Source organism: Mustela nigripes, chromosome 4, assembly GCF_022355385.1.
Source record: "Mustela nigripes isolate SB6536 chromosome 4, MUSNIG.SB6536, whole genome shotgun sequence".
Lineage (NCBI taxonomy): Eukaryota > Metazoa > Chordata > Mammalia > Carnivora > Mustelidae > Mustela > Mustela nigripes.
The window spans coordinates 176,049,630-176,077,139 of NC_081560.1; the positions used below are offsets into that span (position 1 = coordinate 176,049,630).

At 39.7% G+C, this 27,510-nt stretch overlaps 1 protein-coding gene and 1 pseudogene across 1 annotated transcript in view; one reads left to right on the forward strand and one right to left on the reverse strand.

Moving 5' to 3' along the window:
• Window positions 1-8,703: 8,703 nt before the first annotated feature.
• LOC132016954 (U4 spliceosomal RNA) lies at window positions 8,704-8,861 on the reverse strand (annotated as a pseudogene).
• A 1,591-nt stretch (window positions 8,862-10,452) lies between these two features.
• TDRD1 (tudor domain containing 1) overlaps window positions 10,453-27,510 on the forward strand; it is a 36,710-nt gene continuing 19,652 nt past the window's right edge. Inside the window, exons 1-10 of the mRNA XM_059395929.1 lie at window positions 10,453-10,776; window positions 13,285-13,343; window positions 17,745-17,889; window positions 19,599-19,704; window positions 20,838-20,901; window positions 21,825-21,929; window positions 22,160-22,339; window positions 22,827-22,970; window positions 24,059-24,230; window positions 25,432-25,518. Of these exons, the coding sequence (XP_059251912.1) occupies window positions 10,476-10,776; window positions 13,285-13,343; window positions 17,745-17,889; window positions 19,599-19,704; window positions 20,838-20,901; window positions 21,825-21,929; window positions 22,160-22,339; window positions 22,827-22,970; window positions 24,059-24,230; window positions 25,432-25,518 (1,363 nt within the window). The 5' untranslated portion in view covers window positions 10,453-10,475. The remainder of the gene's footprint in view (window positions 10,777-13,284; window positions 13,344-17,744; window positions 17,890-19,598; window positions 19,705-20,837; window positions 20,902-21,824; window positions 21,930-22,159; window positions 22,340-22,826; window positions 22,971-24,058; window positions 24,231-25,431; window positions 25,519-27,510) is intronic.

The following is a 27,510-nucleotide window of genomic DNA, read 5'->3' on the forward strand; positions in this document are numbered from 1 at the left end:
GGGGGGGGACGAATGCAGACAAGACTGGGCGTGAATTGACAATGTTAAAACTAGGTGATACATACATGGGGTTACCATTTTTCTACTGAATTTGCTTGAACGGTCCCTAGTCCCTTCCAAAGAAAGTTTTACAGTTATATGAGTGGCACCAACATATAACCAGGTGCGCTTGGTCAGGGAAAAAGTGATCACCTGTGTTGACTTTCCAGGCAGAGGTAGCAGATTAATTTGAAGAACCCTGGAAGACTTTAAGTGGTTAATGAGACCCAAGTGACCCTTACAGAGATACGGTCTGCGACTTTGTGCTCAAAATGCACCATCTGAGTTCTCAGGGCCAAATTTCTAGAAGCTGCTGGAATCGCGGTACTGTCTTGGAAGAGGAAGTTCGTGAGCACGGAATCCTGGGGTCCAGCTATGTCTTCCACCCCCTCCCGGAGGCACAGCCTGGCTTCTCCTGCACGCGGAGGGCATGCGTGGGCGCCACGGGGCGCACGTGGGCACGGACTGCGCAGGCGCAGCACTGGCGCAGGGCTGGCCATTGGAGGTGAGGTGAGCTCAGGGAGCGCATCTGGGAGGCGAGGCTGCCAGGCATAGGCAGACGCCACCACGGCCAGCCTTCAGCGACAGGTCGGGGTCAGAGGCCCTTTCGCCTCTTACCAGGTCAGGGTTCCCAGGCGCGTGGGGGTGGGGTGGGCCGCGAAAGGGGCTGTGTGAGGCAGCGGGGCATCAGTCGTTGGGGATCGGACGTTGGGCCCTGGACGTTGAGGTTGGGCGTTGAATTCGGGCGTTGAGCGGGCACCAGGGGCCTGGAAGCAGAGAGGATGGAAGGGTGGAGGAGCCCTTGGAGCCTTGGCTGGGAAGGCAGGTCTAGGGTTGAAGGTTGTGGTGGGGGAGGGGCAAGAAAAGCGAGAATTGAGCCCCTGGGTAGAGGGGGGTGCCTGTAGGTGGTTTAGAAAATAGTACTTCCAGGCATGATTCTCCAAAACCTGAACGTCCACTGGCATCCCAATAGAGGAGCTCTTTGCTTTTGTCTCTGGGAGAATCTAGTCTGGGGATTCAGTCAGTGCTTTTGTTTAACTCAAACCTGCAGTGCAACACTGACACTTAATAGACCTTTACCCTCCGTCTTACCTTCTGTAGGAAATGTAGATGCACCACGGCTTTGGCTAGGTACGGGTAAACCAGTAGTGGTTCATTTTGTATGCGTCTGTAGCTTGTCTGGTGTGCACCAGTCGCATTTCTTGGCATTTGGGTCCCTGCTACAAATACATTGGCCCTTTTGGCCTCTGGAGTATGAGCAGTTGCTTCCAGTTCCCTTGTTGAACCCTCAGGGTATTGAATGGGAAGTGGCTTGGTCTAGGAATCTGACCTGGATTTTCAGCTCAGCTGTGTAAGGGGCTTGCCCTGGGGGGTTTTGCAAGTTACTTAACCAGCTCCCGTCTCCCTTACTTACCTGGACTAACAAAGGAAATAAGAATACTTTAATCTTCAGGTTATTTCAGTGTACAAAGTAGTTACACATGAATGGAAGAAATTCTTAGTGGTATGAAAGTGAAGTTTAAAATAATAGCTGCTTTCAAAGAACCTAGTAAGCACTAGTCACTGTGCTAAGTAGTTAACATACGCTCTTGAATTTAATCATGGCAGGTAAGAGTTTTGAGGAAGTTACTAAAATTGGCCACATTTTACAGAAGCTGAATCCAAGAAAGATGAAGTGATTTTGCTCGAGATAGCATACCTAATGAGGAAGGTGAGACTTTGCTCAGATTTGGTCTGACCCACTTTAAAACTCATGTTCAGCTGAAACCATTGAGTTTCATAGCTTTAAAACTGGATGTTTCCTTGGGTGTTTGATCAGTTCTTTATAGATTTTAGATCCTAGCCCTTTAGCTGATACAGCATTTGCAAATATCTCTCCCATTGTGTCAGCTGTCTTTTGCTTTTGTCAACTGTTTGCTTTGCTGTGCAGAAGCTTTTATCTTGATGATATCCAAATAGTTCATTTTTGCTTTTGTTTCCCTTGCCTTTGGAGACATGTCACATAAGAAGTTGCTGCTGCTGAATTCAGAGAGGTTGCGGCCTGTGTTCTCCCCTAGGATTTTGATGGATTCCTGTCTCACATTAGGTCTTTCATCAATTTTGAGTTTATTTTTGTGTATGGTCTAAGAAAATGGTCCAATTTCATTCTGCATGTGGCTGTCCAACTTTCCCAACACCATTTGTTGAAGAGACATTTTTCCATTGAATATTCTTTCCTGCGTTGTCAAAGATTAGTTGATCATATAGTTGAGAATCCATTTCCGGGCTTTCTCTTCGGTTTCATTGATCGATGTGTCTGTTTTTGTGCCAGTACCATACTGTCTTAGTGACTCAAGCTTTGTAATAGACCTTGAGGTATGAGACTGGGATGCCTTCAGCTTCGTTTTCTTTTTCAACATTCCTTTGGCTCTTCGGGGTCTTTTCTGGTTTCAGACAATTTTAGGATTATTTGTTCCAGCTCTAAAAAATGATGATAGTATTTTGATAAAATTGCAGTGAATCAATGTATAGATTGCTTTGGGTAGCATAGAAATTTAACAAAACTTGTTCTTCCAATCGATAAACATGGAACGTTTTTCCATTTCTTTGTTTCCTCCTCAGTTTCTATCATGAGTGTTCTATAGTTTTCAGAGAACAAATCCTGTACCTCTTTGGGTAGTAGCAATGTCCACAATAGCCAAACTATGGAAAGAGTTTAGATACCCATTGACAGATGAATGGATAAAAAAGATGTCTATGTACACAATGGACTACTTACTACTCAGCCATCAAAAAAAAATCTTCCCGTGATGTGGAAGAGTGTAATACACTAGAGTGTATTATGCTAAGCAAAATAAGTCAAGCAGAGAAAGACAATTATATGATTTCAACAAAACAGTATCATAAGGGAGGGAAAAATAAATACAAATCAGAGAGGGAGACAAACCATGAGAGACTTAACCATAGGAAACAAACTGAGGGTTCTTGGAGGGGAGAGGGTTAGGAGGATAGGGTAACTGGGTGATGGGCATTAAGGAGGGCACGTGGTATAAGACTGGGTGTTATATGCAACTGATGGATCACTTAACTCTATCTCTGAAACTGGTAATACACTATATGTTAATTTTAAAAAAATAAAATTTTTAAAAAACCCAAAAAACTAAATGTTGCCTTTGAGTAGCCATTCTCTCTGAATGTGTGTGGTTACCAGGAAAACAAAAGCAAACATTAAGAGAAGAAAAAGAAAATTATAGTTGCATATCTGCCTCGAGTACTTTTGGTATTAAAGGAATGAACACACTGCGGTAAGAATTAATTTTACTCTAGCTTCTATTCTGGGAAGGAAGGAAGAAGGCTTACAGTCACTGGTTGCAGGTATATCGTGGATGCTCTTGGCCAGAGGGAGGAGTGGGAACAGGATTCCAGGGGAGTATAAGAAAGGGTTTGCCCCTTAGGGCGCTTCACGTTTTATTGGTGTCAAATCATGAAGCACAGGACAAAAGGACAATACAAAGCCAAGGACTTCTTTTTGTGGGTGGAACTGTAGCAGTTACTTCCATTCCACTGGTCTTTATTACATCAGTGATCACTTTAACATGAAGAAATTTGGGGACTTCCTAATTTACCTCTTGTGTTAAGGAAATATATACTAATTACTGTGAATTTAGGGATGATTATAAATACATTTTTTTAAAGATTTTATTTATTTATTTGACACAGAGAGAAAGATCACAAGCAGGCAGAGTAATAGACGGAGAGAGAGAGGGAAGCAGGCTCCCCGCTGAGCAGAGAGCCCAATGTGGAGCTCAGTCCCAGGACCCTGAGATCATGACCTGAGCCGAAGGCAGAGGCTTAACCCACTGAGCCACCCAGGCGCCCCTATAAATACATTTTTATTCATCATCACTAGCATATAAAAAATAGTAAACAGGAAAATAGTAAAAAATAGTAAGCAGGAAACTGCTTATTTTAAAACTGGGTAAGATTAGCCCATGAGGTATCATGACCATTGCAGCGATGTCTGTAATACACCTGTACCGGTACCCAAAGTCAGTAGCCCAAGGTTGGGAAGCACAGCATTATGGAATAGTGTTTGCCCACTCTAGATTCCGATATGTCCAGTGCTTCATACAGGATGAAGCAGAGTAGGGATAATTGCAATTTCTTACAGGCGTTTAACGTTGAAATACATGTGTTAGAATTCATAGGACTATAAATCAAAAAAGGCAATTAAAACCGGCAATTTTTATAGGATAATAAACATATTTTTAAAAAAATTAAATTCCAAAAGATGGTAGGTAACTCCCAAGTTTTAGGCGTACTCAGAGTAGTCCTAGCTGCTACTCCAAAAGCTAGTGCGTGATTGGAAGTAGTGTTCGTAGTGAGGGGTGGAATGATGGTTCTGTTGACCGGCTGTTGGCTCCCATCTGCAGTCCTGTGCTCAGTTAGGAGAAGGATGTCTGTGTGAGGGTTTCTGATGAGCTAGAGAAAGTCCAGACTTGTGAGAACCCTGGAAGGTGTTAGAACAGCTGGTGAAGGACCTGGAGGAAAATGGATATAGTAGACATCTCAGACATTTGGAAGGTTAAGGAAACAGGGCAGCAACAGGAGTCAGTCAGTTGGAAAGTGAACCCTTTTATAAAGGAGAATGCAGTACAGTAGGTTGTCCAAAATTAAAGGAAGTTAGAAGCTTCTAGTTATAGAACAGGTCTACATGTCTATTTGCCCTGGGCGTTGTAATGAAAATTCCTGAATAGGGTGAGGCAAGCGAGGTGTCTTTCTAACCTACATATTCTGCTCTAGGTGGAGCTCCTTTTAAGCTTAAACTCTTTTTATTTGCTGCTTAAACTTCTAAGACTGATTCAGTTTTTTTTTTTCTTTTCTGAAGTCAAATTTATTTACTACTTTTTGGACTTTGGAAGAGTGGGTGTAAGACTTGAAGTTTTGCTATAAAGTTTCAGAAAACCTCATAACGTGATGTGATTCTCCATTTGAGACTGCCACATGTAATGTGAGAAATCAGGGTGTTTTTTTGTTAATGTTTTTAACAGACCTGGCTCCTGCACTCAAATTACTTAAAATAATCTAGAATACACAGACAACTGTCTGTAGCTAACTGTGCTGCAGGATAGAAAGGAGCTGACTGTCAGCCTTATCAAATAAGGACAAAGGAAAGGCTATTTTAGGAGTTACCTGTTGTGTATTGAGGGCCCCACTGGTATCTTGAGAAGATGACTATATCCTAGTTTTGTGGTTTAAATATTACTTGATCCTTGGTTAGGAATTAACCACACTTGAGGAAAAAATAGTCTTAATTTAAATGTAATGTTAATATTTTAATCTTTAAAATGCTTTTTTTCTATAAAAGTAATTCATTTTTAAACATAATTTGAGGAACTGGAGTGCCTTGGTGGCTCAGTGGGTTAAGCCGCTGCCTTCGGCTCAGGTCATGATCTCAGGGTCCTGGGATCGAGTCCCGCATCAGGCTCTCTGCTCAGCAGGGAGCCTCCTTCCTTCTCTCTCTGCCTGCCTCTCTACTTGTGATTTCTCTCTGTCAAATAAATAAATAAAATCTTTAAAAAAAAAAACCAAACCATAATTTGAGGAACACCTGGGTGGTTCAGTCAGTTAAGCATCTGACTTCGGCATCGGTCATGATCCCAGGGTTCTGGGATGGAGCCCAGAATCAGGTTCCCTGCTCAGTAGGGAGTCTGCTTCTCCCTCTCCCTCTCTCCCTCCCTCTGCTTGTGCTTGCACACTCTTTTCTTTTCTTTTTTAAGATTTTATATATTTGTTTGATAGATCACAAGTAGGCAGAGAGGCAGGCCGAGAGGGGGGAAGCAGGCTCCCTTCTGAGCAGAAAGCCCCATGTGGGGTTCAATCCCAGGACCCTGAGATCATGACCTGAGACGAAGGCAGAGGTTTAACCCACTGAGCCACCCAGGCACCCCAATGTTTGCACACTCTTGAGCACGCACACTCTCTCTCTTTCTTTGTTGAATAAATAAAATCTTTAGGAAAAAAAAAAAACCAACAAAATTTGAAAATGAAATAGACTATAAAAAAGATTCCTTTTGTCAATCTCCTTTACCCCATAACACTCATTTAAAATTTGATGTATTTCATTGACCTTGCTTATATGGAGAGGTTATTTATTTATTACAGTTATTATACAATGTTTCTGATTTTTCATTTCCTGTTCTTAGACATTTTATAATGTTTTTGAAAGCTAAGATTCTGGTTTTTAAGATTTTATTTATTCATTTGATAGAGATTACAAGTAGTCAGAGAGGCAGTCAGGGAGAGAGGAGGAAACAGGCTCCCCACTGAGCAGAGAGCCTGATGCGGGGCTTGATCCCAGGACCCTGAGACCTTAACCCACTGAGGCACCCAGGTGCCCCGAAAGCTAAGATTATAAATGGTAGTGTTAATCTATCTAGTAGAGATATCACAGTTAACTTCTTTCTCAATTTTTTTCATTATTTTAAATAGGATTTTTTGATGTTCAGGATCATTATTATTATTTTTATTTTTAATTTATTTACTTATTTTGAAAGAGAGAGGAGGAGTGGGCAGAGGGACAGAGTGACAGGGAGGGAGTCTTAAGCTGACACTTGGCTTGATCTCCACAACACTGAGATCATGACCTGAGCTGAAATTAAGAGCTGGGTGCTTAACTGACTTGTGCCAGTCAGGCACCCCATTGTTAGGGTTATTTTAATGGGATGATTTCTAGGTATAGATTTACCAGGTAAATGGCTAGAATATTTTTAAGAATACATGTACACTTGGCGTGCCTGGGTGGCATAGTCAGTTAAGTGTCCCACTCTTGGTTGCAGCTCGGGTCATGAGGCCCCTTGTCAAACTCCGTGCTCAGCATGGAGTCTACTTGAGATTCTCTTTTGCTCTGCCCTTTCTGCTCATGCACGTCTCTCTCTCTCTCTAAAATAAATAAATAATAAAAATGAAAAGAATGCATACATACCTTAAGAATATGTATCTATTTATAGACCTACACACATGTAGGTGTGTATATGTATGTATATCCAAATTGTCTCCCCATAAAAGCATACAAATTTATATTCCATGCAAAGGAATTTTGTTTTATTTTTCAAAGATTTTATCTTTACTTTTTTAAAAGGTTTTATTTATTTGAGAAAGGAAGAGAGGGCATGAGCAGGGGGGAGAGGCAGAGGGAGAGAGAGATGCAGGCTCCCGGGATGGTGACCTGAGCTGAAATCAAGAGTTTGTCACTTAAGGGGCGCCTGGGTGGCTCAGTGGTTTGGGCTGCTGCCTTCGGCTCGGGTCATGATTTCAGGGTCCTGGGATCGAGACCCGCATCGGGCTCTCTGCTCCGCAGGAAGCCTGCTTCTCTCTCTCTCTCTCTGCCTGCCTCTCTGCCTACTTGTGATCTCTGTCTGTCAAATAAATAAATAAAATCTTTAAAAAAAAAAAAAGTGTTTGTCACTTAAGCAACTTTGCCACCCAGGGGCCCAATGGGAGTGTCCTTTTTAATCACACCCATGCTGGACAGAAAATAATATATAATTATTTAATTTGATTTTTTAAATTACAAATGAGGTTGAATGCTTTCCCCCTTATGTTTATCAACTAATCTTCATTCTCTGTGCATTCTGTTCATGCCTTTTGCTCACATTTTATTGATATCTGTATCTGTTGGGCTGCAAATAACAGAATTCATGGGTTTATTTGATGTCACAGTGAGTCTGCATCGGCCAATCAGGGCTGGTGACTCAGGGATACTGACAGAGACATCAGGTGCTTTGCCTTTTCCACTCTACCATCCTTAGGGTGTGCATTCTTCTTTTTTGCTTATTGATTCCTGATTGCATTAAAGGAAGAAAGGGGTGAAAGATCCTGCAGCCAAATCTGTTCCTGTTCATCAGGAAAGGACAGAGCTTTCTGAGAAATTCTGCTAGGAGAAATTCTGCTCAGGAGAATGATTATGGCCAGCGTTATCTCTAACTCAAGCTAGCAAAATCAGAGGTAGAAGACGGCCTTTGGGTTAAGTCACATCGCTGTAGTATCTGAATGTTTTTACTATTTATCCCATTTTTTAAAAATTTTGATATAGAGTTTTACATCTGTGCATTAATCTTCATTTTCTGGCTGCTTGCTATTTTTTGTAATTGTTTTATATAGTCATGTTTGCTATTTTCTTTGTGATATTTTACCACGTTAAAAAACTAAACCGAAACCCTTCACCTGCTCATGTGGTTGTTGTAGGCTGATTCTCTGGGAAGCAAAACTTGAGGTGGAGATTTGGTAAGTGAACGTGTTTTTGCTTGGCATTAGTGTTTCTGGAGTCCGTGGAGGTGACTTTTCTAGTTCGATGTATGCCCAGTGTTGGAAAAATGAATGCTCTTGATTGTATTGGTCCTTAGTAGATCAAGTTTATCGTGGTATTAAAATAGCACTCGTTTTCTGTCTGTTGACAAGTGTGTAAGGCAGGTGTATATTTACTGTGGCCTAAATTTCTCCTCCCTCAATCAGTTTTTGTTTTATAGATCTGAGGACATTGTGATGCACTGATTCTTGGGTGTGCTCTCTCCTCGGGTGTTTCTTTCATACATGTAAAAAATCTTTGTCCCAGTTGAATTCTCTTTTATCAGCTATCAGTATTCATATTTCACCTTTTTAAAATTATTTGCATAGCACATGTTTTAATTCTATTATTTCCAAACTTGCCATAAATTTTATGTGTGCCTGTTGTGCATAACCTCTAGCAGGATGTTTTTCTCCCTCGTTTTCTCTCTTTCAATTAGCAGTAATCGCGCCTCGGATAAACCTCATTGGCTACGATACTGCCACTGCGCAAAGCTCGTTTTCTCTCTTAATTGAGACTAAATCATTGATAATTGGATTGCTTGGGTTTGGTTCCGGCATCTTATTTGGTGTTTTCCATTGACCATGCTTGAATCTTTCTTTTTTTTCTTTTTTGTTAGACTGAGATTTTTCTTCTGTAATTTTAAAAATTATACCTTGTTTTTGTTCTCGTAGTTCCCCTAGTATCTTAATGTGCATTGTTTATATTTCTTGTAAATTGTCTGTTACTCAGTATTCCTAGCCCCACCCAGTTTCCCCTGAAAATTAAGTTCTTATGTAACTTCACAGAATTTGTCTCTTACCGAGCCCAACAATCTCATTCCCACCCAGTCTGAGCCGTGGGAGGATGTGCTTACTGTCAACTGTGCGCTTTCCCCAGTGGCTGTAGGATCTCCCATAACTGCCCATCTGCACCCTTTAGTTAGGGATCTTCTCAGGATCTGGCCCACTGAGAGTCCCCCTCCCCAACCCCCACGCTTTGAGTGTGCATATGTATTTTTTTTTATTATTTCATTCTCTTTTCTGTATTGTCACAGATTAGGCTAGGCCTAATTTAAAGCAAAAAATGATACAGAAATTTTAGGTCACCAGGAGGGAAGATGTTTCTGCTATATTTTTGTTTTCCCTTTATTTTTGTTTTCCCTTTAAAACAGTGTTAATCTTTAGATACTACTCACACCAGTTTAGCTTTCTGTGGCTTCCCCTCCTCTCAAAACTGAATAGTTTTGGGACAATAGGCAGTGTTACTTGAGGTCTGTGTACAAAGCTGTAGGTCACAGCCTCACAAAGAAAAGTTGTTTGTCCACTTTTATTACTTCCCTTAGGCAGGACACTTAGTATTCTTTAAGAGTAATGGGAAAAAAACAAGCTAGCATCAAGTCTGGAGAGAGGTTTCTCAGAGGCACTTTGTAACAATACATGTACCTTATTTTCAGAGAAAGGTGCATGCAGTCCTTAAAAGGAGTAGATATAAATTACAGTTTATGGAAGCTAAGTTGGAGATGATCAAGCAGAGGGCTGGGGGAATACAGACCAAACAGAGGTCAGCTGAGGCAAACCGTGAAGGGTGCCTAGGAAGGAAGGACTTTGCCAGGCCAGTGAGGAAGGTAGAGGCACTGAGAGCTGGGCTCAGCATATTCAAGATCTCAGTGTCTCAAGTAGGAGCAGATAGAGGGATTCTGAGAGGCTGGAAAGGTAGGTGATGACCCGATGAAGACAATATCCTCATTGTATCAGACTGTTAAGTTGCATGCTCTGGCTTAGAAATATTTCTCTTAAAACATGCAAGTCCTTTTTTATTCCTGTTGTTTCAGAAGCTTTTTAAAGTAAAAAATGGTGTCGAACTCTGAGATGACTCTTTTGATGTCTCTTGAGTTAGCCTTTTGTCTGTGGTTGAATTGTGTGCAACTTGGGAGTTTGTACTTACTGAGATAGAGACTCTGTTCCTTTTGCTTTTAGGCCAGGATCTGATATCAAGGTTACCTCTGCTTTGATGAGCCTTACTTGTTACATAAGAAGGGACTGCGATGCTTCTACTTTTGTAATTAAAAATTGCCTTTTAAATGCACTTCTTCCCATAGGCTTCTGTGAATGTTAAATTGCCACATACTATGATGTCAAGAAATAATTTGGAGTCATCTACTTGTAAGATGACAGAGCCATTTAATTTTGAGAAAAATGAAAACAAGCTTCCGCCACATGATTCTTTAAGAAGTCCTGGAGCACATGCTAACCACCCTAATTTCCGGTTGAAAAGTCCAGAGAATGGAAATAAAAAAAACAGTTTTTTGCTTTGTGAGCAAACCAAACCGTATTTGGCTAGTCAGGAAGACAATTCAGTATCTTCAAACCCTAACAGCATCAATGGAGAGGTGGTTGGATCCAAAGGAGACAGGAAGACGTTGTCAACAGGTAAGTGAAAACTACAGGCTTATTACTTCTTGATTCTGATGGTTTCTTTGGCTTATCACAGGTACGTGATCACACACCCATGTGCTATTAACAAAACAACTAAATAGCTACCTTACAGTATTTGCATTTAAAGGTTTAGAAGGAAAAGCCAGGTGCCAAATAACTTCCTTTGACTAGATTCATCACATGAATCTACAGAGGAGCTTCCCCCCACAATGGGAGAACCATACAAGGAATGTAGAAAGGACATCCTCTGCCTTTTTAAAGATTGGCCATGTTTAAAAAATACTATGTAAATTGCATAATTTGCATTTGAGATACACAATCTGTCACAAAGATACACATAAGACATTATATTGTTTCATCAGATTTTTAAAAAGTTGTTCCTTTAGTCCTAATTCCAAAAACCTGGTTTTGAAGTTGGGGGAGCACTGGGTGAACGTATATCATATGTGATCTTTTAATGTTATGGTGATGTGGTTCTGGTGCATGGCCCTTGGGCCTCTGAGGTTTCCCAAGAGGTCGAAACTATTTTCCCGATAATACTAAAATGTCATTTGCCTTTTTTGTTGGGCTGACTTTACACCAATGATGCAGAAGCAAAGGTAAACCATTAATGCCATTATCATTAATGCCTCATTAGCTCCTACCTACTTGGGCTAGTGGTAATTGGGTATTTTCATTGCTATGAACTTGAGGTTAAAACAAAACCAGAAATGCCTTACTCAGGGCTGTCCTTGACAAATCTTGACACCTGTGTACACATATTTTTAGTATTTTGTGTAACAAAATGGGAATTACCCCTAACTTCTGCTTCATAGGAAGTATGAAAAGCATGTATGTGACAGAGCTATAGGCTGTATGGAAACTTTTTTCTTGGAACATCATTTTTTACTTGAAAAGAATGAAAAATTCTGGTTATTCAGATTTACGTATCTGGCATTCATTTTCTCAAAAATGAATAAAGTGAACCTATTACTTCAAGGAAAACACCTGACAGTATTTTGTTGCTAATGATAAAATTCAAGCTTTTGAGCAAAATGAGAATTTCAGGAAATGCATATCTGCCACTCTGCCATGACAGCTTCTCGATACTTGGACTTTCCTGGGGAGGTGCCTGGTGATACTAAATAACACATGAATTTTAAAATATTTTGTAATGGAATCTGTCGACAATTGAAAGATCTGTATAACTCAAGAGTTTCTCATTCTTCTCCAAATGACCAATGCCTCATGTTGCACAGTCACTCATGGGTAAAAATCCACTCAAAGTGCAGGATCAATCAATGGATTCCAATGTCACATTATGAAAAAGTTTTAGATTCCTCATTGCAATTACCCCTCAAACTACCACTTGAGTTTTGGCATGATGTTAAAGGAAAACATCCATAATTACCTGAGAAAGCCGTTAAATACTCGTTTTTTGCAACCATGTATCTGTGCGAGGCCAGATTTTATTCATATGCTTCAACCAAAACAACACAAGGGATTGAATGCAAAAACAGGTATGTGAATCCAACGATCATGATTTAAACCAAACATTACAAAAATGTACAACAGTGCTACTCTTCTCACAATTTTTTTTTTGCTTTTGAAAATGTAGTGTTTTACATACAAAAATCATGTCAATGTAGTGCATTTATTTTTAAATAAACTTTTAATTTTTAAAACTAATTTTTAATTTCTTTTTAACAGTTTTTAGGGGGAAGAGGGACAGAGGGAGAGAGAGAATTTTAAACAGGCTCCATATCCAGCCCAGAGCCCTCACAGGGCTCAGTCTCAGGACCCTGAGATCATGATCCAAGTCAAAATCAAGAGTTGGATGTTTAGCCACTGAGCCACCATGTGTCCTTACTTATTTTTTTTTTTTAAGTAAGCTTTATGCCCAATGTGGGGCTTGAATTCATGACCCTTAGATCAAGAGTCACATGCTCGGGGCACCTGGGTGGCTCAGTGGGTTGAGGCCTCTGTCTTTGGCTGGGGTCATGGTCTTGGGGTCCTAGGATCGAGCCCCACGTCAGGCTCTCTGCTCAGCAGGGAGCCTGCTTCCCTTCCTCCCTCTCTGCCTGCCTCTCTGCCAACTTGTGATCTCTGTCTGTCAAATAGATAAATAAAATCTTTAAAAAGAAAAAAAAAAAGTCACACGCTCTACTGAGTCAGCCAAGCACCCTTTAATTTCTAATATAGGTAAGTATTGAGACACATAGGCCATATAAACAAAATCTCTCTGAGGTTCGCAATTTCTTAAGTGTGTAAATGAGTCTGAGGTTCAAAAAAATCTGAGAATTGCTGCCTCGGTGAATGGAGAAAAATTTACAAGAGGAATAGCAATTAAGGAATGTTCAAACAAATCTCCTTATTTTTCATTAGGAAAAGTAAGTTGTTGTTTATTTGTAGTGTAGGCTTAAGGCTATTATAGTATATCTTTATTATTTGAATATCTAATTATGGTTTTGTACATTTTCAGGAATAAAGTAATATTTGGCTCTTTATGTTTTCTCTCTCCAGGAAACTCCGTGTCCCCATTAAATGCCGGAAACAATTCACCACCCAAAGAAGTAAATAGTGTAAGGTTTTCTGTTTGTTTTCTATTTTGTGTTTTTGTTTGGGTGTAAAAGATTCTAAACATATTTTATATTGTGAAGAACTACTCAATTTTCAGATGTTATTGAAGGTGAAGCTTCCTTTTCTTCATCCTAATATCTTTAAAAAAAAAAAAAATTCAGTTCTGTTGACGTAATTACAGTATGCCGTGCCACTGTTAGTGCAGCCCTGCAATGACGTGCAGAGAAAATACAGATCCTGTGTAGCTCTTTGAGTTTCTCCCTGTGCGATGTGCTACAGAATTTAGTATAATATGGTAACAAGGATGTTGACAGTGATACTGTCAAGATACAGAACATTTGCATCTTTCCCTTACATGCTTTTTTATGGTAATACCATTTCCCTCTTGCCCCTACCACCTCCTTAATCCATGGAGGCTACAAATCTAATCCACATGGAGAGTTTTGTCATTTTAAGGATGTTATATAAATGGAATCCTACAGAATGTAACTTTTTGGGATTGGATAAATTCATTCAGTGTAATTCTGTGGATATTCATCTAGGGTTTGTTGTATCCGTAGTTGTTTTTTTATTGCTGAAAAGTAGTCTGTGGTTTAACATTCACATTCTCAAGTGAACCTGCAGGGTTTCCAGTTCTTGGCTATCACAGTTAAAATTTACAAAACTCCATGTGCAAGGTTGATGTGAACAGAAATTTTTTGTTTCTGTTTGTTTCTCCTCTGGGATAAATGCCCAGGAGTGCAATTTCTGGGTCATGGAGTATTGCATATTGAGTTTTTTAAGAAGCTACCAAAGCATTTTCCAGAAGAGCTATACTATTGGACTTTCCCACTGAGAATATCTGCAGTGTCACACCAGCATGTGGTGCTGGCGGTGGTTTTATTGTCCCCAGTCTTATAGACACATGTTGATATTATGTAGTAGTTTTAAATTGTGTTCCCCTGATGGCTACTGATAAACACTTTCTCATGTGCATAGTTGCCATTTCTATTTCATTTTTGATATGTTTACTCATGTCTTTTGTCCATTTTCTGATTTGGATTTTTTTTTTAACTGCTCAGTTTTGAAAGTTCTTTATATGTTCCAGGTTCTAGTCATTTTGTCAAATATGTGTGATTCACTAATGATTTCTCCCAGTCTATAGCTTGTCTTCAATCTCTTATCAGGCAAGGTGTTTGGCAGAGCAAATGTTTTTTAATTTTAATGATGTCTTGACCACTTTTTCTTTTATAGATTTTGCTTTTGGTGTCAAGACTAGAAATTCTTTGCTACTTCAGATCCAGAAAATTTGGGGCATTATTCCCAAAAAGTTTTATAATTTTACCTTTAGCTTTGTGGTCCACTTTGAGTTAATTTGAAGGTCTTTTTGTTTTGTTTTCTTTTAATTTCTCCACCATTTGTTAAAAATGCTCTATTTCCTCCACTGAATTGCTTTTGCACTTTTGTCAAAAATTAGACGTATTTATTCCATTGGTGGGGGGAAGAGGGTTGAGGGGGTCTAAGGAGAAGCTGTCTCTCTGCTGAGCAGGGAGCCGACCTGGTTTTGATCTCAGGACCCAGAGATCATGACCTGATCTGAAGTCCAATGCTTAACCACCTGAGCCACCCAGGTGCCCCTTTTTTGGTCCTATCAAAGAACCAGGTCTTTGTTTCATTGATTTTTTTTTTCTCTACGTTTTTGTTTTTTAATTTCATTGATTTCTCCTTTTATCTTTGTTTCCTTGCTTCTGTTTGCTTTTGGCATTTTTTTCTTACTTTTTTAGATTCTTAAGATGAGAATTTAGATTATTTGAAACTTTCCCTCTTTTCTAGTGTGTGAACTTAGTGCTATGAATTTACCTCTTGGCAATGTTTTAACTGTGTCTTACAAATTTTGATTTGTTATGTTTTCATTTTCTTTTAGTTCAACTTTTTTTTTTAATTTCTTTTGAGACCTCCTCTTTGACTCATGAGTTGTTTAGAACTCTATTGTTTTCAAATGTTTGAAGATTATTAATTACTCTTGTTACTTATTTCTAGTTTGAGTCCACTGTTGTTGAAAAATCTACTCTGTGTGATTTAAATTTGTTGAGCTTTTCTTTATGGCCCCATGTGTTGTCTTAGTATATGTTCTTTAGCACTTGAAAAGAATGTCCATTTTATGGTTGGGTAGAATGATCTATAAATGTCTAACAGAATCCCTTGGTTGATGGGGATCTCAAGTTCTTTTGTATTCTTGGTGATTTTCAATGTAGGTCTACTAATTGTTGAGATAAGGATATTAAGGTCTCTATAATTATATATTGTCTTTTTCTCTTTTCAGTTTCATTTTGCTTCAATTTTTTTCTGTTAAGTCTATTGTGCTTATTGTATTTTATTTAATGTGTTCTTCCTTTCCTTTCGTTCCAGCATTCCTTTATTTCCTTTATGTTTAGAGAACGTCCTTTAGCCATTCTTTAAGTCTGCTGGTGACAAATTCTTAGTTTTCTTTCATTTAAGAATGTCTTGGTTTCTATTTCTTCTTTACTCCTGCAGGATACTTTAAAATGTTGTATTATTTTCTTCTGCTCTCCAGGGTATATTTTGAGAAATCTATTTTCTTCTGAATTACTTTTCCCCCTGTAAGTAAAATGTCCTTTTCCTCTCTCTGCTTTTAACTTTTTTTGTCTTTAGCTTGAAGAAGTTTGACTACGTGAGTCTTGGTGTGGATTTCTTTGATTTGGTCAGGGACTTGCTCAACATGAATTTGTAGATTTATATCTTTTGCCAAATATTGTAAGTCTGGGGCATTTTTTATTTAAGAACTTCTTTGGGGGTGCCTGGGTGCCTCAGTGGGTTAAAGCCTCTGCCTTTAGCTCAGGTTATGATCCCAGGGTCCTGAGATCCAGCCCCACATCGGGCTCTCTGCTCAACAGGGAGCCTGCTTCCCTTCCTCTCTCTCTGCCTGCCTCTTGCCTCCTTGTGATCTGTCAAATAAATAAATAAAATCTTAAAAAAAAAAAAAAAAAAAAAAAGAACTTCTTCACCCTGACTTTTTTTCTCTCCTGGGACTCCAAAGACATGAATGTTAAATATTTTGTTATAGTCCCATAGGTCTCTGAGGCTCTGTTTATTTAGTTTTTTCTCCATTTTGTTTTTTCTCTCTTCTTAGGTTAGGTAATTTCTGTTGTTCAGTCTTCAAGTTTACTGAGCCTTTCCTCTGTTCTCTCCATTTTGGCATGGCATCCCTCACCCCAAAATAACATTCCTTGTTATTTTGCTTTCCAGTTGTGAAACTTCCATTTGGTTCTTCTTTATATCTTCTGTTTCTTCACTGGGACTCTTTACATTTGTTTCAATTGTGCTCCTAATTGCTTACTGAACTATTGATGGCTCCTTTAAAATGTTTGTCAAACTTCTCTGTTGTCTTGATGTTGGCTTTTTTTTTTTTTTAATTCAGTTGTGATTTCCCTTTTTCTAAATAAGACAAGTGATTTCATATTGAAACTAGCACATTTGGGGTATTATGTTAATAAAATTCTGTATCTTATTTAAACTTCCTTTTTAGCTAGCTTCCTCTGACCCTACATCAGAGGGTGGGTGCTGCTGGGTGGGAGTAGATGTCCAGGTTCTTCAGTCAGCCTGAGCTGGCACTGAAGGAGGTGCCTCCCTTGCCCTTGGGTGAGGGTGGGAGTTCCAGCTTCCAGGTAGGCCTCATGTGATACCTCCTCCTTGCCAGAAGTGATGAGTGCCTCTTTACTGATAAAGGAGTGGGATGGAGTGGGGAGAGAGTAGGTAGGTCAGAGAGGAGAATTAGAGGGGAAGATTTGGGAGACACTAATTACTTTTGAACAGTGGTTAAAAAGTCCTGATTGTCCACTGGGAGTCCTCTTCTACCTCCCCAGTAAAGGTGGTTGGGGTAGGAGGAACACTCCTACCTGTTGGGTGAAAGTCCGGGTTCCGGGGGAGACTCCTAGGGATGAAACGCCAGCACCCTACTCTAGAACAGGGCCACAGTTTTTACTGTGGTATTTGTCTAGGGTAGAACAGTTACTGGTTTTCTGTATTGCTGGGATGCCCATTTCTTGGTCTTTAGCTCAAGAGAGGATACTTTCTGTTGGGGCTTTTATTGTCTGTACTGTTTGGCATTTTGGGTTGCTGGCTTCTCCAGCACCGTGTCTGAAATACGTGAGGCAAAAAGAAAACTCTGGAACTCATTGTCTTGTTCTTCTCTGGGCCCCAAATTTCCTAGCCTGTCTGCTGCCCTCTTGTCAAAGTCAGCTTATGTTTGTTTATATTATAAGTCTGGGTTTTTAGTAGCATGTAATAGGAGGACTAGGGAAAGGTGCATCTTTTTTATCTGTCCAGAAGAGGAAATCCCAAATACAGTATTAAAAAAAAAACTACTACCAAGTTTTAATATTGCTATTCTCTTTTCTTAATAGAAGCCTAGCAATAACGTGCCTCCTGCAAAGTCAAAAAAAATACACAAGTTGGTTGAGAATTCCTTGTCCATAAATAATTCAGCACTCTTCAACTCCTTAGGACCTTCTTTTCGGTCAACAACTTGCCATCGCTGTGGCTTGTTTGGTAAGCATATTTCCCTAACATGTCTGGATTATTTTTTCACACATTTGAAAAATATTTTTACTATGGAAAGTTTAAAACATAGTAAGTATGAACAGAATATTGTACCTGCTCTATACCCATCTCTCTGCTTCAGCAGCCACTGGCATTCTACAGTTGTTCATCCATACTTTTCCACTCTTGCTGCTTCCTTACCCGATTATTATTTCCCATAGTTTTGTTTGTGAAAAAATTTACATGCACTGGGATGCACAAACTCACATGCTTATCAAGACAGAATATTTCTATCTTCTTAGAAAGTTCCCTTCTAGCTCCTTCCAATCTCTATGGCCACGAGAGGCAACCACAGTGGTTTTTTTAATTGAACTGTAAATTAATTTTGCCAGTTTTAGAACTTCATAAAAATGGAATCTTGATTCTTTTGTGTGAAGCTTTTTTTTTCATTTAGAATAATATTTTTAGTATTAATATGGTCTACATACACTATTTTTTGGTGCCAAATAGTAGTTATACGATTCTATCACAGTGTATCTGGTTTTTTGTTGAACAGTTTTGCTTGTGTTTAGCTTTTGGTTATTATAAATAGAGCTCTTTCCATGCTTTTTCACAAGTCCTTATGAGGATATATATTTCCCTTTCTCTTGGGTACATACCTAGGAGTATAATTGCTGAGTCAAAGGGTAGGTATATAAGTTTAGAGGAAACAGCCAAGCCATTTTCCTGAGTAGTTATCCTGTTCTGCCTTCCCAGTGATAGTGAGTTTTGTGCTCCACATTACTGTCATTCGGTGCTGCTGGTCTTTTCAACGTTAGCCCTCCTCGTGGGTGTGTACTGGTATTGCAGTGTGCTTTTATTTTTATTTATTTATTTTTTTAAAGATTTTATTTTTTATTTGACAGACAGAGATCACAAGCAGGCAGAGAGGTAAGCAGAGAGAGAGAGGAGGAAGCAGGCTCCCTGCCGAGCAGAGAGCCCGATGCGGGACTCGATCCCAGGACCCTGAGATCATGACCTGAGCCGAAGGCAACGGCTTAACCCACTGAGCCACCCAGGCGCCCCTGCAGTGTGCTTTTAAGTTCTATTTCCCTCATGACCCGTGAGTGATCTTGAGCAGTATTTCACATGCTTACTGGCCACTTGGACATTTAGCTTTTTTTTTTCTTTTGAGTAGAACCATTTGAGGCCAGCCTGGTTTTTTTTGGTTGTTGTTGTTTTTTTATGTGGGTTTTTTTTTTTTTTTCTGCCTGTATATTCATAGGTTTTTTTTTAGTACTTTATTTAAAAAACTTCTGGGTTTTTCTGGATGTGATTCTCTTCATTGGTTTTTTGTCTTGTATTTTTTTTCTAACAGCGCGAGGTAATAAGCCGTGTCAGAGTTTGCTTGCGCAAGTTTGTTTTCACAACCACACACTTTCTGTTTCCTTTGATTGTGCCTTTTATAATGTGTTCTGGGCTCTACTTTAGGAAAGTCAGTCATGTTTTCAGTCTGTCCCACCTTTCATTTTCATCTTTGCATTCCTATTTGCAATCTGAGAGAGCTTTAAAAATTTAATCTTAATGCCTAATCAAAAACATCATCATCCTCTTCAAGTAATCTTCCTGATGTGATTAATAGAATGGTGATTGGTATGTCTGGTCTTTGAAAATGTCTTGCTCTCAGCAACAAATACTTGGAATAAAACACTGGTGATTTTACGGGCTGTGTTCTGTAGGATCGCTGAGGTGCTCACAGTGCAAGCAGACCTACTACTGCTCCACAGCGTGCCAGAGAAGGGACTGGTCCGCACACAGCATCGTGTGCAAACCTGTTCAACAAAAGTAAGCATGATTTCTTTTATTCACTAGGGAATATTTAAACGGGCTTTATTTTTGATAGTGTAAGAATCAAATGAGGTTAGCAGGCCATAACTATGTAGAAGTTGTCACTTTTATTTACTGAGGTGGTAACATAAAGGATGCAAATTTGAAATGAAGAGCTTACAAATTCAGGACTGAGTTTCCATGAATATGATTCTATTAGTACATATTCAGAGTCAGAACTTTAAGTTTTTAGTGTTTGTAATAAGTAGACCTTTATAATTTTTTTTTTAAAGATTTTATTTATTTATTTGATAGAGAGAGATCACAAGTAGACAGAGAGGCAGGCAGAGAGAGAGGAAGGGAAGCAGGTTCCCTGCTGAGCAGAGAGCCCGACGTGGGACTCGATCCCAGGACCCTGAGATCATGACCTGAGCCGAAGGCAGCAGCTTAACCCACTGAGCCACCCAGGCGCCCCTATAATTTTTTTTTTTTTAAGATTTTACCTGTTTATTTGACAGAGAGAGACAGAGAGGTCACAAGTAGGCAGAGAGGCAGGCAGAGAGAGAGGGAGAAGCAGGCTCCCTGCCAAGGAGAGAGCCCGATGTGGGGCTAGATCCCAGGACCACGGAACCATGACCCGGGCCGAAGGCAGAGGCTTAACCCACTGAGCCACCCAGGCGCCCCTATAAGTAGACCTTTAGAATTCCTTTTAAACACGTGTTCTTTCCTGAATTATGATAAGGTAGAACACTCACAGTGTCTCATGAATTGCGACTTTAAAATATGAAAATCTTAGTGGCATGGCATTTACCAGTATACAAAGCAGTTTCACATCTATAACTTCATTCGGTCCTCAAAACTATTGAGCTCGTGTAGGGATTACATCTTGCAGATAAGAAAGCTGGGGCTTGGAGATTGTGGCTGCAGAGGTCCCTTTAATCAGGTTGCTTTGGAAGAGGCGAGCTCGCCCACAGGGTAGACTGGTGCAAAGCCAGCCCTGGACTATTTTGCTCTGTTACTACTGTGAAACTCTCTGAAGGAAGCTGTTTCTCTCCTTCTGGATTTTGATGATTGAGAATTTAACATCACTGTGGCCCCTACTCTTGATTGGCTCTGTACTCTAAGTATTATAATCAGCTGCTTTATTTCAGTTTCCACAAACGTGAAGATAGTAAGTCACCTTTTGAAACAAAGAACATGGAAGTGAAAAATGAGGTATGATGTACTTTTTGTCTTTAGAGTGAATTTTGAATGATTTCCTTTTAAATTAAGAGGGCTTAAGCTAAATGAAATACCACTTCTGCATTTCACCAATGTTTATCCACGTGATCTCCACACCCAACATGGGGCTCGAACTCTCCAGATCCCAGATGGAGTTGCAGGTCCGTCTGACTGAGTCAGCCAGGTGCCTCTGCATCAATGTTTATTAAATCCTGTGTTTCCTGTGGAATAACCTGTACACCTTAATGATCGATTGGGTGACTGTTGGGGATTTTTGAGCATTATGTGTGCCCAGCACTCTGCCCCGAAGGACTTGTGATGCCTGTGTCTCAGTGTAAAATTGTTTGGATTCCTGAGAGACAGCCCCTCTCTCTAGTCCCTGCATGCACACATTCTCTGGCTTTGTGTCCTGCCCTCGTACCAAAGGAGCATTTTTTTTCCCAAGACCTCTCTTCCATGTAGGTAACTGTGGGCTAAGTCATTCATAACTTGAAAAATATCAGTAGTGCTCAGCTCATCTATAATTTTTAGGCTTCTCTAGCTGGTCCTAGTTTCTACTTAAAAAAAAAAATCTGACTTCCTCAAATATTCATACTTATAAAATGTTAACAAGTTCAAACTTAAAACACTAACCCCCCCCCCCCCCTTTTATTTTATAAACTCAACATTATCATCACCACTGATGATACTTCAGTATCATCACCACCACCTGATACTTCAGTGATCCCACTGCTGTGTAAACTGCCTAGGGACAGTGGGTTTTATTGGCTCTTGGAGTTACACACTATATCTCTCTGTTACTCAAGCCTCAGGGGCTATTTTGGCCTGAATTCCAGCAAATGGTGGCCACAGTATTGCTTGGAAACATGTGCTTGTATAAGTAACTCACTCATGTGTTTTGTTTTTTTAAAACCCAGGGTGATTACCCTCTTGGAGTTACTAAAGAAATAGCCACTGGTGCTGATAAAATAATGTTTTCTGATTTGAGAAGTCTACAACTCAGGAAAACCATGGAAATAAAGGTATTTGTTATTTAATTTCTATAGACAGAGATCCAAAGAACTATAGATTTTTATTCCTTGTTTCCTGTTTTTAGTTTGAGCTTCTAAGTGAGCTACAAAATGTAACTGATGAAACTGATTGTGAAAACTGTCTTAAAATACCCTTTTAAAAATCTCATTAGAAAGCTTTAAGAAATTCCCATGTGCTTGTGTTCTCAGTGAATTATTGCACCTTTTCTGTCTTTTGAAAGGGTACAGTTACTGAATTCAAACACCCAAGTGACTTCTATGTGCAGTTATATTCTTCAGAAGTGTTAGAATACATGAACCAGCTTTCTGCGAGTCTAAAGGAAACCTATGCACATACAACTCAGGAGGATTACATTCCTGTTAAGGGGGAAGTTTGTGTTGCCAAGTACACTGTTGATCAGGTAACCGCTGATGAAGTGAATTATTTAATACGATGTTTTAATTTACTTTTGTCATATAAGCTGGACACCGGAGCTTTTAATAATGCATTTGCTGGCTTAACCAGAGTCTGTGGTCACATTCCTGTCTCTCTTCCTCATTCGGTATTATGGATTTGTTGGGTGAGCCCTCCAGCTCTGTCGATAGGCGCCTCCTCTGCCAAGTGCAGACGGACAGCCAGCCCTGCAGCCTATGCACTTCTGTACTGAGGCATTAGTGTGTCATTGTGTCTCCTGGGCTAGAGTAACCTGGGAGTGGTTGTGTGTACATTAGTCTCCTAAGTAGACAAATTCAGGGATTTCTTAGCCAGATTGTTAGAAGATTAACCTGTTAAATGAGTCCCTCAGAACAGAGCTGTAGTTTCTCCTTTGGCTGTTCTATAGATGGGCTGAGAGTTTTGAAGCCTGAGAGACCGTTTTGAAGCAGAGCACCATTATATTTCACTTTCAGACCTGGAACAGAGTAATGATACAAGATATTGATATGCTGCAGAAGAAGGCACATGTCTTATATATTGATTATGGAAATGAAGAAATAATTCCAGTAAACAGAATTCACCAACTAAATAGAAACATTGACTTATTTCCTCCATGTGTAAGTCTTTTTTACTTTCTGAATTCCTAATAGTGTCCCCAAAGAGCTGTCTTTAATATATAAATATATATATATATATTTAAAGATTTTATTTATTTATTTGACAGACAGAGATCACAAATAGGCAGAGAGGCAGGCAGAGAGAGAGGAGGAAGCAGGCTCCCCACTGAGCAGAGAGCCCGATGTAGGGCTCGATCCCAGGACCCTGAGATCATGACCTGAGCCGAAGGCAGAGGCTTAACCCACTGAGCCACCCAGGCGCCCCTATCTTTAATATTTTAATGGGCACAATATTTGCTTGCTCTGTTCTGTAATGGTTATTATAAAAAAGTACCTATTGGTATATTTCTCATTTTTACTAAATGTAGATAAATGTCATTGGCTTTCTTGGATCCATTTAAGAAGCCTTAGGTAATACTTCATTACATGAGAAACTTCACATTTTTTAGGGATATCTTATCCATCTGTTCTTTTTTTTTTTTTTTAAAGATTTTATTTATTTTCATTTGACAGATAGAGATTACAAGTAGGCAGAGAGGCAGGCAGAGAGAGAGAGGAGGAAGCAGGCTCCCCGCTGAGCAGAGAGCCCGATGCGGGCCTCGATCCCAGGACCCTGAGATCATGACCTGAGACGAAGGCAATGGCTTAACCCACTGAGCCACCCAGGCGCCCTCCATCTGTTCTTTTAAAAACAATCATTTCTATGTATAATACATTGTCTGGAAGCAACCTGAATTTATATGTATTTGAGGGATAATTAGTTATCCTTTCATAAATTTCTCAAGCTTCAGGTCCCAAAAGGAAACGTACATGGATAGAGTAGCGCAAGAGACAAATTACATACAAAAATTAGATACAAAATTACGTAATTACATACATAATGTACATATGTAAAAAAATACATAATTACATATGTAAATACATAATTACATATGTACAAAAACCATAAAATTGCTTATTTGTTCTTGGAAGATTTCTGATAAATATTCAGTGATAAATGTATTACCTTTAAAAAATCTTCATGTTACTGATTAGAAAAAATCATTTTCAAATACTAATTTTTTAGTAACTCATGTAAAATCTTTCAGGCCATAAAGTGTTTTGTGGCCAGCGTTATCCCAGCAGAGGGGAACTGGAGCAGTGAATGTGTCAAAACGATTAAGTCACTGTTAATGGAGCAGTACTGCTCTGTAAAGATTGTTGACATTTCCAAAGAAGAAGTGGTTACCTTTGCTGTGGATGTGATGCTGCCCAGCTCAGGTAAGATCGAACTCTGTTTTGTAGATGCAGCAATTAATATGGTGTTTAGTTCTTCAGCTGTTACGCAGAGAAGAAATAGAAACATGAAATGAGGCCAAGTAAGCTCCTCGCAAGTCCTTCAGGGTGTGACCTTGCTCTTGCCGGTGGCAGTCAGTCGGAGACCCGGCATCGGCATCGGTGCTGGAGCTGGGGGGCTTCAAAGGCTAGGTGCTGACTTAGTGTGGGGATGACTGTTAGCCTTTTGATATGGCTGTTACGATCACCATTCCTGATTTCTACTCACTTATGGAGAAAAATTTAAGAGTTTCCTTATGAATTGGTCCATACTTTCACCACGAGTGCTTTTTCCTTGAAGAATCTTCACAGAAGTGCGTTTGGTTAGTAATGAGAATGTAAGTGCCTAGTATTTAAGTGTGGAGATGGAAACCCCTCGGAATCCCTTCTGTGTGTTCAAAAAGTGACTTCTGACCATGTGCTTATAATTGTGTCTCACTTTCCAAGGTATCATTCTTTTTCTTTAGGAGACATACTATTGGTTGATGACATGGTAGAAAGTTCATTTAAATCTTTAGTGAAATTAAGTGTTTTCTTTGCTGTGTATTGTTTTGTATTATGACTCAGTCTTCTGGATGGTATTTCTTTTTTTTTTTTAATTTAATTTTTTTTCAGTGTTCCAAAATTCATTGTTTATGCACCCACACCCAGTGCTCCATGCAATACATGCCCTCCGCAATACCCACCACCGAGTTCACACCCCCCACCCTTTCCCCTCCAAAACCCCTCAGTTGGTATTTCAAGGAACTTGAAGTTTATGACATGCTGGCTACCCCTTGTTTCAGCCATACTTTGAGAAAAAATAGTCTTAGTTTAACACTAAACTTATTTTTTTCTTATAAATGGTGGCCATACTAAGCCTGCCAGTGAGGTAGCAACTAAATCTTTCATGTTATCCAGAATTTTAAGGTGAAATATTTTTATAAAATTTTCTGCCACATGACAATGGTAATTTTGCTTCAATTTTTAAGGCTGAGCATTAGTTAACAGTATTTTGCACACAGAAACTGAACTGGTAACGAAATAGGCCAGTGTATTAATAGATATGATCTCTAGGTCACATGATTATGATTCATTTGTTTCATGTTTATGCTTTTCTTCTTGGTATAATATCTCAATGGGGATGTATTTTCTTAACCATTTTTAGGAAAACTCTTAGATGATGTGCTCATAGAAATGGGATATGGCTTGAAACCCAAGGGACAAAATTCTAAGAAGCAAAGTGCAGATGCAAGTGAGTATACAGATTCGTATAGAACAGTACAGTGACTCCAGGTACTAAAGAATATCTTCTCTCCTAAACAAACAAAAAAAAAAGGGCAGAGCTGTCACACTGACAGATTTAATGGAAGTAACCATTCTTTGAACTTTATGTAAAAAAGATAAATGTTCATTTAGTAGCACATTACATCTAAGCTTAGTCTTCCCTCCCTGCCTTTTTTCCTTCCGCATCTGTCTTCCGTATTAATCCTTGACATGACGATTATCAGAAATCTCCAAAGTACTGAATATTATGACAGTTTGAGTTGAAGGGTTTTTAGCTAACATGTCTTTAGTTTAATTTTCCCTCCTTACTTAGGTGTTCCAACAATAACAAATAGGATAATTCTGTTCTGGTAAGATGGTGTTTCTTCATAAATTTTTTTTTTTTTTTACTTCTCGTTTAATTATGTGTGTGGCTTTTCCGTTTAGTATAACAAGAATTATATTAAACAAGAACTAAGAAGTTTTGCTACTAGCATTTTATTTTCTCATTTCCTAGTTATATGTGGTATTTATTGCCCGGTTTTCCTCCTTACTTTGTCTCTTTACCAATCACTTTGGATGTAGACATACCTCATTGTTTCTTGCTCATTCATCCAGAGGTGATGGCCAGGTTCATGGTTCTGTGACTAGATGTATCCCTTCATATAAACCAGGTTGACACATTTTTAAGTCTACCTTATCCTTACCTCCGGTCCTTTGCCTTGTCTCATTGGTTGCCAGGTCTCGATTGGTTCTTCTTCCTGAATATCCTTTGTATATGATTTTTTTTTCTTTTTTAAAATCCTTTTTTTCCTTATTATTTTTCTAGGTCAGGAATCCTGACCAGTTGTGGATAATTCCAACAACCTTCTCTGACTTTTTCTGATGTCTGAATTTTTTTTTTAATTTTATTTATTTATTTGACAGAGAGAAATCACAAGTAGATGGAGAGGCAGGCAGAGAGAGAGAGAGAGAGAGGGAAGCAGGCTCCCTGCCGAGCAGAGAGCCCAATGCAGGACTCGATCCCAGGACCCTGAGATCATGACCTGAGCCGAAGGCAGCGGCTTAACCCACTGAGCCACCCAGGCGCCCCTCTGATGTCTGAATTTTTTTTAAAGATTTTTTATTTTATTTATTTGACAGAGAGAGAGATCACAGTAGGAAGAGAGGGAGGCAGAGAGGGAGGAGAAGCAGGCTCCCCGCTGAGCAGAGAGCCTGATGTGGGGCTCGATCCCAGGACCCTGAGATCATGACCTGAGCTGAAGTCAGACCCACTGAGCCACCCAGGCACCCCTCTGCTGTCTGAATTCTTTATAATACTATACATGATATCCCCAGAACACAAATCTTAGTATGACAGCTCTGCTGGAAAGTTTGTAGTAATTCTTTGCCATCTAGAGGAGAAAACCGATCACTTACTGATCTAGTAGTAGTCATGGTTGAAACCATAAATGCTGGTGGTATATTAGGGAGAGTGTGGGATCGGGGAAAAAAAGGGGGTGGGGGATAAACCCAGGGCCTACAGCATCGAGTGAGAAGTCATAATGGGGGAGGTGGGTAGAGTGGGGACAAAAGTTGCCAGAGCAACAGAAGGGTGAATGCTTCTAGAAGGAAGTCATCAGTAGTAAAAGCAAGGCTTGCAGAGCTGTCTCGTAGAAGGAACAAAAATCTCCTGGACAGTATTTGCTTCACTGAGGGACTATGGAGGTGCCTTAGTGGAGGGTATTCTGTGGTCAGGACAGACACGTAGAGAAGAGATGATAGGGACGCCTGGGTGGCTCAGTTGGTTAAGCAGCTGCCTTCAGCTCAGGTCATGATCCCAGCATCCTGGGGTCGAGTCCCACATGGGGGGGGGGGTGCTTGCTCAGCAGGGAGCCTGCTTCTCCCTCTGCCTCTGCCTGCCATTCTGTCTGCCTATGCTCACTCTCTCTCCCTCTCTCTCTTTGATAAATAAATAAAATAAAATCTTAAAAAAAAAAAA